Genomic DNA, 12,500 nt, shown 5'->3' on the forward strand with positions numbered 1-12,500 from the left:
GATGGATGGATGGATGGATGGGAAGGAGGGTGGGTAGGTGAGTAGACACATGAGTATTTGAGTGATTGGATGGGTTGATACATGGATAGCTGGGTGGGTGAATGGATGGATGGATGGATGGATGGATGGATATATCACATGCATTTATGTGTACACAGGTAAACACTACTTCATGAACATATGGTTCCACAAGCACACATTTTTCCCTACACCTTCATTCATTTTCCTCACCAATAAGAAGTAAAATGTCCTTGTTTTGTGTCAATGAAGGTCTGGAAAGCACAATGGCATAGCAGACTCACCTGGCTTCCAGATATGGCTTCTAAATATTTTCCTTGGAAGGAAAGCTGAATTTAAGACTGGTTGAGGAATGATCAGCCTGGTGTGGTGCCATGGCTGGATAAGAGAGGCTTAAGGAAGGATGGGGACAAGGAAGAGACATGGAACAGCTCCATATGCTCCACAGGTCAAAACTTGAGCCATTCGGGCATCAAAGCAACCAGAAATGCCAATGAATTGTTGCCCACAAACAACAGTTCAAAGTCACAATAAATCAGATTTAAGAACAGTAAAAATAAAATAAAAAGCCATGAGTCTTTCTTTGAAGGAAAGAAAGGATAGGGAAAGCAGAAGGGGATGAGGAAAGAGGAGAAAGTTTTTCCTGTACAGAAAAACATTAACCAGTTTCAAGTGTCTCTGGGTCTGATTCCCTGAGAGGACCCAGGGCAGTGCAGAAGGAGGAGGCCATTATAAGATCCAGCTGGACCAGTTAAGAAGCAATATCGATGAGGAAAGGTTACCAGCCTATGCCCCAGTGTGACAGAGGAAAAGGCCAACAGGGCCACAGGCAGACGTGAACAAGGCAACGTGGGTCTGGGAGATAAGGTGCTGGGACACAGCACCTCTGACACTGGGACAGCCTGGACATCAGTGCTGTGTGACAGCAGCGCTGTGTGACAACAGTGCTGTGTCAACACTGCAGCTCTAGGTTTTGATAACTACACTGTGGCCATGAGAGAGAATGTCCTCATTCTTACTTAGGAACAGCACACGGAAGAAATGGGCAAAGGAACACAATGGCTTCGCCCACAGCCACCCACAGCAGTTGTGACACACTAAATGCAAATATTTACACATATGGACAGACATGTACATAGTAGACATATGATAGATGGGATAGATGGATGGATGGCAGGATGGGTGGAGGGAAGGATGAATGGATGGACAGATGACAAAATGGACAAGTGGATCCCAGAACACATAGAAAATTGGATAGGCAGATAGACAGATGGTGAATGGATGGATAACTGGATGGGCATACATAGATATAATTGGATGGATGGGTGGAAAATTGGCAAGTGGCTGGATGAATATATGAAAGAACAAGTAGATAAATAGGCAGTTAGAAAATTGGATATATGGATGGATGGATAGATAGATGGTTGGATGGTTGGACAAGTGAATGGACAGACAGATAATTGGATGTATGTATGAGTGGACAGACAGGGATGTGTGTGTGTGTGTGTGTGTGTGTGTGTGTGTGTGTGTGTAAAATGGGTGTGTGAGTGGATGTCAGATGAACAGACAGATAACTGGGTAGATGAATAGATAGATGGACAGAGGATGGATGGACAGGAGGATAGATGAGTGGATAGGTAGACAGACAGATGGATGGTAGGATGGATAACAAGAAAATAGGTATAGTGAGAGTAAATAAATATTATCAGTACACCTGGGAAGGTAAATCATTCTCTGAACTATTTCTGTCACTGTCTTCTAAGTTAAAAACTATAACAAAATACAACGGAGGCCCTAAGTTTGGAGCAGTTCCTGAGCTGCACTTACTAAACTCGTCAGATGATTTGGGCTGACGTCCTTGACAGCCTGAGGATAGGGCTTCCCACCAGCGAGCCTAAAGTCCTGGGACTTTCAGCCATCCCTCAGCCATGACTCCGGGGAAAGGGCAAGTGCTCTAGATGAAATTCTTAAATGAGATTTGTCAATTCTTGGCTGTAGGCACACAGGTCCCATGTTCTGCCTATCTCTTCTTGCTGGCACCTTCCCCTAAGTTGAGTCCTAAGGGATACACTGGTCAACACAAGTATGGAGTCTTCCTGGGTTCTGTAAGACTTCCTCATAGCAACTGAGCTTAGGGAGGGCCATGGGAACCCTGATAGAGAGGTAGGTGGAGAGGGTTGAGCCAGTGCATAGTCTGAAGACCTAACTGCGGGGTCCGGATAGATTCTGGGGAGTGGTCAAAACTGAGTCAAATGGCAGATCACACATTTGGCAAACAGAGTTGATTGTAGGGTTGAAAAAATGCCTGCGCCCCAAAAACAAAGTGAATAGTGAGTGGGTGTTCCATAAACAGCAACCGGGTAAGGTGCTGGGGTGAGTCAGCCAGGCCTGCCCAGGCAGGTCTAGATAAGAGCACTTTGTTTTAGTTCCACCTCTGTACAGCTTGACAAGCTGGCCCTGGTGGCCCTGCAGCTAAGAGAACCCAACCTCCCCACTAAGCCTGCTCCCTCCACTGGCTCAAAGGAAGCAGAGACCTTAGCAGTCAGTCATCTAAAGGGCTCAACGAACCTCATTCCATATTCTCTCTGTAGCTCGGCCTCTTAGGAGGGCAACAGGAGGCACTACCATCTGCATTCTTTGTGAAGCTGTTGCAAAGGCAGTTGGGATAGCTCTCCCACATAACTGGGAAGTGGATTCCTCGGGCACCCAGAACCTCAACGTCTGAGCCACAGATGCCCACGTGTGAGACTCACACCACTAAGGCATGCAGGGTTTCCATAGAGGCCCCAGGGTCCCTGACCTACCCACTCCCGTGGGAGCCGGGAGTTGCCCGTCAATCAGAACAGTTGAGTCCGGCTTCAGGATCCTCCACAGAATTAACAGGATGAGGCTGTGGCCAGCTGTGATTACCTGGTGCCAATGCTCTTGCCTAACGTTTATTTCCAAAACTACAAAAGCTAACAGGTGACCTAACTGTGAAACAGAAAACCCTTTTGTATCTGTGAGCCTCAGCAAACATCATGCGCATCTGCTAGGGACCAGCCCACACATGGCCTCCCATAGAAGTTTCCAGAATGAGGCTCTGCATGCCAGCAACCTTCACCCAGGCATTGTGGGATCAGCAGTCCAGTCATCCCCTGAACAATGGGCCTTTAGGACCAGAGCCTGTGGTGGGCATGTGGCCATGAGGCCCAGTTAGAAATAAGCCACTCTAGGAATCCGGTTCTGCTGGGCCTGGCCTGACACAGAATAGAAGCTTCACTCCCAAAGAAGCTAGACTTTGAAAATAGTGATTATTCAGGGGGAGAGAAGGAGGTAGAATGGCCAAGAGTCAGAAGCCAGAGAGGACGGGCCAGCACCCAGGCAGGTGGGGCTCTGACTCAGGCCAGGGAGGAGCAGCGGGCAGGTACCTTGCTGAACAGGCTAGACAGGAGAGCTAGTTTTATAGTGAGAGCCAAGCAGAGGGAGCAGCCAGTGGAACCATGGGCACTATGCTGTGCGCTTTGATTCTCTGGTCTGGTCTCCTGGGGGCTGCCAGGACCAGCCCCATCTCGGTTCCCCGTGAGTGTACCAAGGGTTCGGAGGTATGGTGTCAGGACCTGCAGGCAGCTGCAAAGTGTCAGGCCGTGAGGCACTGCCAGGGTGCTGTCTGGAACAAGCCCACAGTCAAGTCCCTGCCCTGCAGTGTGTGCCAGGATGTGGCCGCTGCTGCCGGCAACGGGGTGAACCCAGATGCTACGGAGTCGGATATTTTGACATCAGTAATGAAGACGTGTGAGTGGCTTCCAAGCCAGGAGTCTTCAGCTAAGTGCAAGTGGATGGTGAACAACCACAGCGCAGCTGTCCTGGGCATGCTCAGTGGCGCTCCGGGGACTGCCCTGGCTTCCGTGTGCACTGCGCTCACCCTCTGTGAACCATTACAGAGGCACCTAGCCCTGACCACCTCTGAGAGACCGCTGACCCAGGAGGATGCAAATGAGGTGATGGCCCCATTCTTATCCAACGGGGCTCTGAGCTTCCACCCATCACAGATGCCTGAAGGTGCCGTGTGTCATGATTGTGTCCAGCTGATCTCCCTGCTCCAGGGTGCTCTAGAATCTAACTTGACCTTGGCAGAGGAAACTGTCCAGAATCAATGTCAGTCCATGGGGCCTGGCCTGGCTGCCCTCTGCGAGAACTACATCCACCGGCAATTTGTCCCTGCTAAGCAAACACTGCAGAGTCTCCCCCCACAGGAGGTCTGCAGGAAGGGGGGCTTCTGTGAGAGAGAGTCTGCCCACTGGCTGGCTCAAGTGGCCGCTGTGGATGGAGTCCCCTCTCTGGAGATGGAGATGCCGAGGACAAATGATTTGCAGATGCAGTTGGGCCTGACATGCGACGTGTGCTTGAATGTGGTCCAGGAGCTGGACAAGTGGCTCGCGACCAACAGCACAGAAGCCCTCATCAGCCACACGCTGGAACGAGTGTGCACCATAGTGCCTGAGCCTCTAGTCCAACAGTGCATCACCCTGGTGGACACCTATAGCCCCGACTTGGTGCAGCTCGTGTCCAAAGTCACCCCAGAGAAAGTGTGTGAGACCATCAAGCTGTGTGGCAGCAAAAGGCAGGCCAGGTCCATCTCCAGGGCTGTGACAACCACACCATCCCTGCCGGTGGATGAGGAAAGCCAGGGCAGCTTCTGCCAAGGGTGTAAAAGGCTGCTGGGCATGTCTTCCCAGAATCTGGACCACAAGAGCACCAAGCGGGACATTCTGAATGCCTTCAAAGGTGGCTGCCGGATCCTGCCGTTGCCTTACGTGATGCAGTGCAACCGTTTTGTGGCCGAGTATGAACCTGTGCTCATAGAGAGCCTCAAGTTCATGATGAACCCCACGGACCTATGCAAGAAGATGGGGGCCTGCCACGGCCCCAAGGTTCCACTTCTAGGCACAGATCAGTGCGTCATGGGCCCCAGCTTCTGGTGCAAGAGCCCGGAGGCCGCCGAGATGTGTGATGCCCTGGAACACTGCCAGCGCCTCGTCTGGAAAAAGCCCATCTCCAAAACCAACGAGCAGCCATGACCATGGCCACCAGAACCCAAAGCCTGCCCACCCGCAGGCTTCTGCCTCCCAAGGGGACCCTATGAAGTGGGTGCTACCCCATATCATAGATAAAAAAAATGAGGCTCTGAGCAGGGTAGGGCAGAGCGGAGATAACATTCAAAACCATGATTTCCTGAAGCTGGGCAGTGTCATCTTTCTGTCTCTGCCCTCACCACTGTCTCTAACAAACAGAAGGTCCCCTCCACCCCTGCTACAAATGGGGAGTCCTCCTCCCCCTTGCCCCAGTAAGCCACCCTCTCCTGTCATGCTGTGATGCTGATGGCCTGGAGAAACCCATCACCTTGCAGGGTGATAAGGGTAGGTAAGGGTAGGCAGGTAGAGGGGACCGTCTCTAGGCAGTATAATGGTTCTGGGGTGGAAATTGGGTATTCTCAGGCTAGGATCTCTCCAGCTGGCTCCCAGTGGTGCCACTGGGACATAAGTGGCTCTGGACTTTTCTGGGGGAGGGTCCTGAGCCATTGGCTACCACCCAAAAGGGACATTTGGATTTTATATGACTCTTGGCCATATCTTGTCCCACCAAGAGGAGTTTGTCCACTCACCCAGACTCCAGCCACCCTGGTGCTAAGCAATCTTGGGTGTACTTAAAACCAAGAGGAAATAAAAAAACCTTTCTGGGTGAGCCCTGGGGAAAGTCCTGAGGGGGGGGGGTGGAATGGCAGTAGCAAGAGGTCCACCCTAGTCGTCTGCTGAGCCTCAGTTTTCTAATCTGTAGACTGAGAGGATCATGCCTGCTTCATAGGGATGTTAGGACAGTTTTAAGAGATGTCCTCAAGTTCTTTCACTTAGAGACTGGCACCCAGTGACCTACCAGGATCAGCAAAACCTATCTTGGGGATCGATAGGGTCTCTGGGGAGTCTGATCAAACAAGTTTATATAAACCAGATGCTTTCAACAAACGATGTTTGCTGCTGTTATTCTAATGGGAGAGCATGGTCCCTGGGGCTTCATAATCCCTTCCTCGCAGCCTGCCATGGGTGCTCCTCCAGTGGGAAGACTTGCCTATCTCAGGTGCCCACTGCCTGCTTTTCATTCAGTCTTCAGTGCCTCATGAGCTCCTCATAGCCCCTGGACAGATGTCTTTCTGCATAGGCCTCAAGTCCAGCACAAGACCTGCACGCAGTAGATGCTCAAACATCTGAGGCATGTGTGCACGTGAGTCCCTGTCAGAGCTCACCATGGCCTGGGTGGGGATGAGACTTGCTTGGCTTGGCTGAGGCCACCAGTCACCATTTGAGGCCCACTCATCTCCCCAGGAGCCTTGAGTAGACCCTCCTCTGTCCTGACAGTGAGCCAGAGGGACACTTGCTAACAGTTGTAAGTGACATGCTGCAGCTCTCTTGACCTGACATTTCCAAAGAGACATCACAAGCCACATAAGCCTGGCCTGCCGGAGACCAGGAGATGGTGAGTGCCAGGTCCTCCTTGTTTCTGAGCCCATTTCACTGTCTCCGACCCAGATCGACAGTGAGGGACAGGTCGAGTGAGGCCTCTCCTCATCCCACCCCCCTCATCCCCTCAGCTCAGGGCCTCAGACCACTGATCAAATGTGCCCCACATATACATGGCCTCAGGAGCCTGCCATGGAGCACACCTGACAAGAACCCCACAGGCCCACTGCACACTGTTGGCAAGGCACAGGTTTACTATATCCAGTCTCAAGGACTCCCACTGATCCACACTCTTGATCACCCCACACCTCTTGGCTGATTGGAGAGGGACAGGAGGAGGGGGTGTACACTAGGAGTGACAGCAGCGACTTCCATGGGACCCACAAATTCACCTAGTATCCAGGGATGGCAGCTCAGCCGGGGGACAAGGACCAACTGGACAGCTTTGTATGCTGCTTGCTTCCAAAGGGAAGAGCAGACATCCTCACCAGACCCGCCAGTGGGACAGATCCTGCCAGTGAGGGTGGGATGCAGGACATGAAGCGACTGGAGGTGAGGACCACAGTGCCCTAATTAAGATGGGAGCAGGGGTTCTGTCAGGCTGCCCAGCTGGAAGATGCCAGAAACTTCTACTATACAGGTCATGGGTATCCACCACCAGACAGAGATCTAGACGGGTAGGAACTCTACCGGAGTCCATGGCTTCTGAATTCCTTGGATCGGGGTTTGAAAGGTTTAGGGTTAAGGGTTTAGCACCTGGGCTATTTTCTAAAAACATCCTTCAAAATGGTAGGTCAGTAGCAAATATGGACCCAATAGAGCTAGGTCCCTATGCTACAACCCAAGAGGGATGTCCTTGTGAGAACACTGAACCCCTGTGGGCCCCTTCAGTGTCCCCCAGTGGAGCTGACACCTCAGTCTGCACCCGTGAGAGCTCCACAAAGCAGCCTGACATCATTTCTTCTTCTTTGCAAACAATTTACACAAATTCTAGGCACGTCTGGAAAATCTAGAGAGCAGTCCATGAGGTCGCCCCTTGCGAAGCCGGTGCCCACGAGAGATCAGCGAAGATCCCACTCCTGTCCCCTTCATCCACTGCCTGCTTCATTCACCTCCTTTTCTCCAACGACATGTTCACACTTTCCTGCCAGGGAGTGGCATCTACACACTTGGGGACACAGAGCTCAAGGCGTGTAACTTGAAGGTTACCCTCGGGGAAGCTATTTGTCCTGGAAGGTCCCTTCCAGATCTGGGTGGGTGGGCCCCCTGGAAAACAAGGTCTCAGAAACATTGCAGGCTCTAATTTACCTGTTTGCCTGCTCCCAGGTTGCTACCCAGCTCCCAGATTCCAGAGTCTGTACCCTGAGGTGTGGGAGATAGCAGCAGGTCCTCACCCCCAGGAGCCCCTCAAGAATTTCATGGCCTGAAAGAAGCAGTTTTCTATGCACCCAGCACCGAACAGCAGCCAAATACCGCAATCGAGGGGGGCAGGTGGGCAATGAGATCGCCTGTCCTATCTAGAAACCGCAGTACAGCCCATTCCTCCTGTGTCCCAGGGGAAGGACCCCCCTGCCCCTCCAGAGTACTGGAACCATGATTTGAGGGTTTGTTTCCTATCTATAACCGAAAAACAATGGGAGCAAGTGGGGGCATGTGTTCTAATATCCCTAAAACCCCCAAGTGTGAGCAGTGTAAAACTTGGTTCTCTCCTGTCCACAACCCATCCCAAGAAGGATGTCCTTATGAGGACACTGACCCACTACCGATCCTTTCAATGTCACCCATGGAACTGGAACCCCAGGCTGTACCTGTGAGAGCTTCATGTGCCTCTATGCTGAAGGCTCTGTGAAGCCTCTATAAAGTCCTCTGCCAGCCTAAGCAAACATGCCTATAGGTTGAACTGGGCCCCTCCACGAGCTGTGGAGGAAGGGGTGTGGCCCGGGCATCTTAACACCCAGGTGCAGCTGGAAAGCCTTGCTGTTGCCTGTGAGCTCTCTACCAAACTGGGAGGGACTAGACATGATTGAGCTTCTGACCTTAGAGGGTGACACACAACTTAAGCCACGTACTTAGGACAGCAGAAATAGTTTCAGAAGACAAGGGAAAGTCACACCACTTCCAAACCAGTTTCTCAGGGTGGCAATCCCTAGGCCACAAAAGAAAGGCCGGAGAAGAGCAGAGAGAGAGAGAGAGAGAGAGAGAGAGAGAGAGAGAGAGAGAGAGATTTTTATACACAGGATTCTTTGGGACCTGGATCCAACGATTCCCATCTCAAGAGAGAAGTTACTTGGGACACTGTCCAAGACTGTCCAGGCCAGCCCCCCGGGATTCTGGAAGCTGCTATCATTTTACACTAATCTGGGGTCAGGGATTTGGGGAACATGACAAGCCTGAATATCTGCTAACTTGGCCGAATGTAATGCTGGCATCTGAAGGGATGAAGCAAGCCCAGGGAGGTCCATGCAGTCCTGGAATTGAGAAGCCACACCTGAACCAGAACATCCGGGTTCCCTAGTTCTCCTAATTGGGCCCATGGGTGTCCACCCAGGACAGCACCCATGCCAGACTCCCAGAAGCTTCTACAGAGACCCCATGGCCTTGATTCCCTCAAACTCAGATTACAGCTCATATCAGAGGGATGCCCTACCCATGGGTAAGTGGGAGGCAGATAACTCCAGAGGGCTTACAGGATCTTGAAACAAGATCACCTCTCCCGGAGCCTGCCCATGCCACATCAATGTCCCGGGCACTGCTGACCTCTGTTGAGACTCTTTTGGGGAAAGCCAGGCCAGTATGGAGTTTCTGTGTGACTGTCGCAGGTACTCATGCTGAGGGTTGCATGCCAGCACCGACAGCCACTCCTGTCACCAAGAGCGGTGTGATCACCACAGTTGGAGACTTTAAGCAAGCCACCAGATCTTCCCTCACGACCCCGTCCTCCCTCAGCACAGAGGACTGTGTATACCCAGGTTCCATTGCTCTGAGATCAGGATAAACATCCAGGAAGGGCAGGCAAAGACATGAAGCCAACAGAGGCCACATCTGGGGACAATGGGCTCCCAGGCCCAGATAAGTGAGATGGAGCACTTCCCCATAAGCCTCCTGCCCAGAGTCACCCCACTTCTTGGGGCTTTCTACTAGGTGTGGGGAGCCAGAGATTCACTAACAGAACATTCCAGAACCAGGCACCCAGAACCAGCATTACCATTTTCCAGGCCAGCATCTCAATATCCACCAACACCTCACACGGGCAAGGAAGATATAAGGGCTAGGGAGGGTGGCAAGCCAGGAGACCAAAGCTCAGGGAAAAGCTGGAAACGTTCCATTTGCTCTGTCAGGCCAGCCATGCCCTCCCAGACCACTGCCCACAGACTCCAGAGCCCTAAACAGCAGGCAGCCACTGTGCTCCCACAGCTGTGGAGAGAGGGTGAAGCAACGCCTCTAATCCATTCGGGATCTGGGAACATGCATTGTCAGCTTGAAGTTGGCTGTGGTAGGGAATTCACAGTGGTGACACTGGCCAATACTACCCACTGCGGGTGGAGGGTGTCCTACTTTTCTAGGCCTGCTGGCTGTCTTACACTAAGAAGCACCCCACTATTCCCAAGGCCCTGAGACATGAGGAGCCACACCCCGAGGAAGCCAAGGGACACTCAGGTTTCCTCAAAGTTGTTCCAAGCCAGGTGTGGAGCAAGCATGAAGGCCGGGTCCTCCAAACAGAATAGACCAGATTAGCATCTCTGGTTGAAAATGAAGGAAGGACTCCATTGCTCAACTTTCCATCACTGGGAGGTGTGCAGGGGCAGGGTGGGAACTGGGAAACACTGGTACTATCCCACTCTACTGGTAGCTCTCAAAACATAGGGGGTGGGGATGGGGGCAATGGGAGCTGGGGTGGGGATGGGGGGGTACAGGACTGTCACTGTGAAGGGTGATGTTCACTCAAGCCTGCTACTTAACATGCCAGGCAGACGAGCCACATACAGGGAAATAATGCCAACAATGACATTTGAAAGGAAAATGACATTAATATAATGTCAAAATAATACGAAAATCTTAAGGATTGTATGTAATCCCAGCAGAGCGTGAGAAACTCAGTGGAGAGAAAACAAAGGGCGAGAGTACCTCGGGGGAGAGATGCTTCAGGTGCAGCCTGCAGGCAGCTCTGGGAAGGCCATTCTGCCGGAAGCTGACATGTTAGACAGGTTAGGGGGCTCAGGACAGAGCTGGGCTGGAACACAGACGGGGAGTGGAGGAGGAGGGCGGTGGGCTGGTGAGAGCAAGAGAGGACCTGGCTTTGGATGGCTAGCCAGGGGCAGGAGGCTGAGGGCCCTAGGTATGTCCAAGAGTCACATGGACCTCCGAGTGTGATGGAAGCCAGGGGCCGGTTCCAGGCAGGGCAGGAGGAGGGGTTCTGTTCTTTGGAAGTTGGGCTTAGGGGCAAGGTGGGAGTATGGGGACCTCACCATGGCTAGGGCAGGTGTCCCGGTGGGAGTTTTAGGGGCTGGACAGGCTGAGGTGTAGGAGAGATGGGGGTCTGAGCATACCACGTAGAAAATGTGACCCAGTCCCAGCTGCGACATATGGGCCTCTGCAGAGAAGCAGCTGTTCCTGTGCCCCAGTGCAGGTGGGAATTCTGAACAAAATGGACAAAGACCTTCCATGGGGCCCGCAGCCGATCCACAGGGCACTCTGCTTTGCACATGGGTGAACATACAGGGGCACCAGGCTTGATTTACTTCTCCAGCTCTGTGCTGGCCTCAGAGCCACAAGATGTGTGCGAACTTCAGTCCACACAGGCTAGCTGGGTTTCCAGGTCCCTCCCCTACAGGAAATCATCGCCAGACCTGTGACTGACAAAGGTAGACAGAGAGGGAGTTACCAGACTAAGGCAGGATTTCCTATTTCACAGCAAGTGCTCCCTTTACAGTCAAACAAGGCACATGGGAAGGAAAACATTCAGGCCACCAGGTCTTCCTAAGGGAGCAGAGCGGGCTTCAGTCCTCAGGCAAGGAGGAGATGGGGCAGGGCACCAACAGAGGACAAGGGGAGATTGGTGACACCAGCTTGACACAGAGAGCCACCTTGAGTAGGTTCATGGTGTACCATGCACACAGTGTGGGGCAAGTAGTAGAAGGTAGCATGAACTTGGCTAGAGCTGTCTGCCATGTTGTGATGTATCCTCTAAAATGCATGTGTTGGGATAATGATGGAGGCCTCAAGGTGGCATTGGCAGCTTTATAAGAAAGAGAGAGAGAGAGAGAGAGAGAGAGAGAGAGAGAGAGATCTATTTGTACATCTGTTCTGTCTTGACATGGAAGGCTGGGACAATGCAGTACATGGCCCTCATTGGAGGAGCATGTGTTGGAGCTATACTGTGGCCCTTCATTTTCTAGAACTCTGATCTAAATAAATCTAAATCTTTGTGCTTTGTAACTTACATAGTCTCGGGTATTTTGTTACAGCAACAGCAAACATGCTGAGACACAGCACGTCAGTCCCATCCTGCCCTTGACTCCACCAAAAAGTAGTAAGAGATCAGAAGGGCAGCCAGAGGTCAAGTTGTCCTCTGCTGCCTCCCTCTCCAAGTGACCCTCCGGGCCCTGCTCTCTGGGTACAGGAAACACTATGATTCCCCCAGTTTTTAGGAGACAAAGGACGGGAAAGGCAGATCAGAGCAGTTGTCTCCACAGAGGTTATGGGAATATGACGACAGGAACGGGTTGTAGAGGTTCTGGATCCCTTACTGTGGCTCAGTCTCCATGTGGTGAAAGCAGTATTAGGCCTATCACTTTGGAGGTACATGCCACCCCACAGAGGGATCTACAAGAATTAGAAACCTGGTCCCTCTGCCCCATCACTGTAAGGAACAGGAGTTCCTTAGAGACTGATAAGGAATGGTGTAAGAAGCCAGAAGCATCGAAGCCAGGCACTGGCCTATCCATTCTACATCCATTAATTGGACCCCCTCAATCCAAGGCCATACAG

At 52.1% G+C, this 12,500-nt stretch overlaps 2 protein-coding genes across 3 annotated transcripts in view; one reads left to right on the forward strand and one right to left on the reverse strand.

Moving 5' to 3' along the window:
- Sorcs2 (sortilin related VPS10 domain containing receptor 2) overlaps positions 1-12,500 on the reverse strand; it is a 369,891-nt gene that overhangs the window by 182,544 nt on the left and 174,847 nt on the right. The gene's annotated exons all lie outside the window — the stretch shown is intronic.
- On the forward strand, positions 3,462-6,014 carry Psapl1 (prosaposin like 1). The gene has a single exon (XM_021210729.1). It carries the CDS (start codon positions 3,501-3,503, stop codon positions 5,076-5,078), a length of 1,578 nt encoding a protein of 525 aa, XP_021066388.1. The 5' UTR covers positions 3,462-3,500; the 3' UTR covers positions 5,079-6,014.

This window comes from Mus pahari, chromosome 13 (assembly GCF_900095145.1).
Source record: "Mus pahari chromosome 13, PAHARI_EIJ_v1.1, whole genome shotgun sequence".
Lineage (NCBI taxonomy): Eukaryota > Metazoa > Chordata > Mammalia > Rodentia > Muridae > Mus > Mus pahari.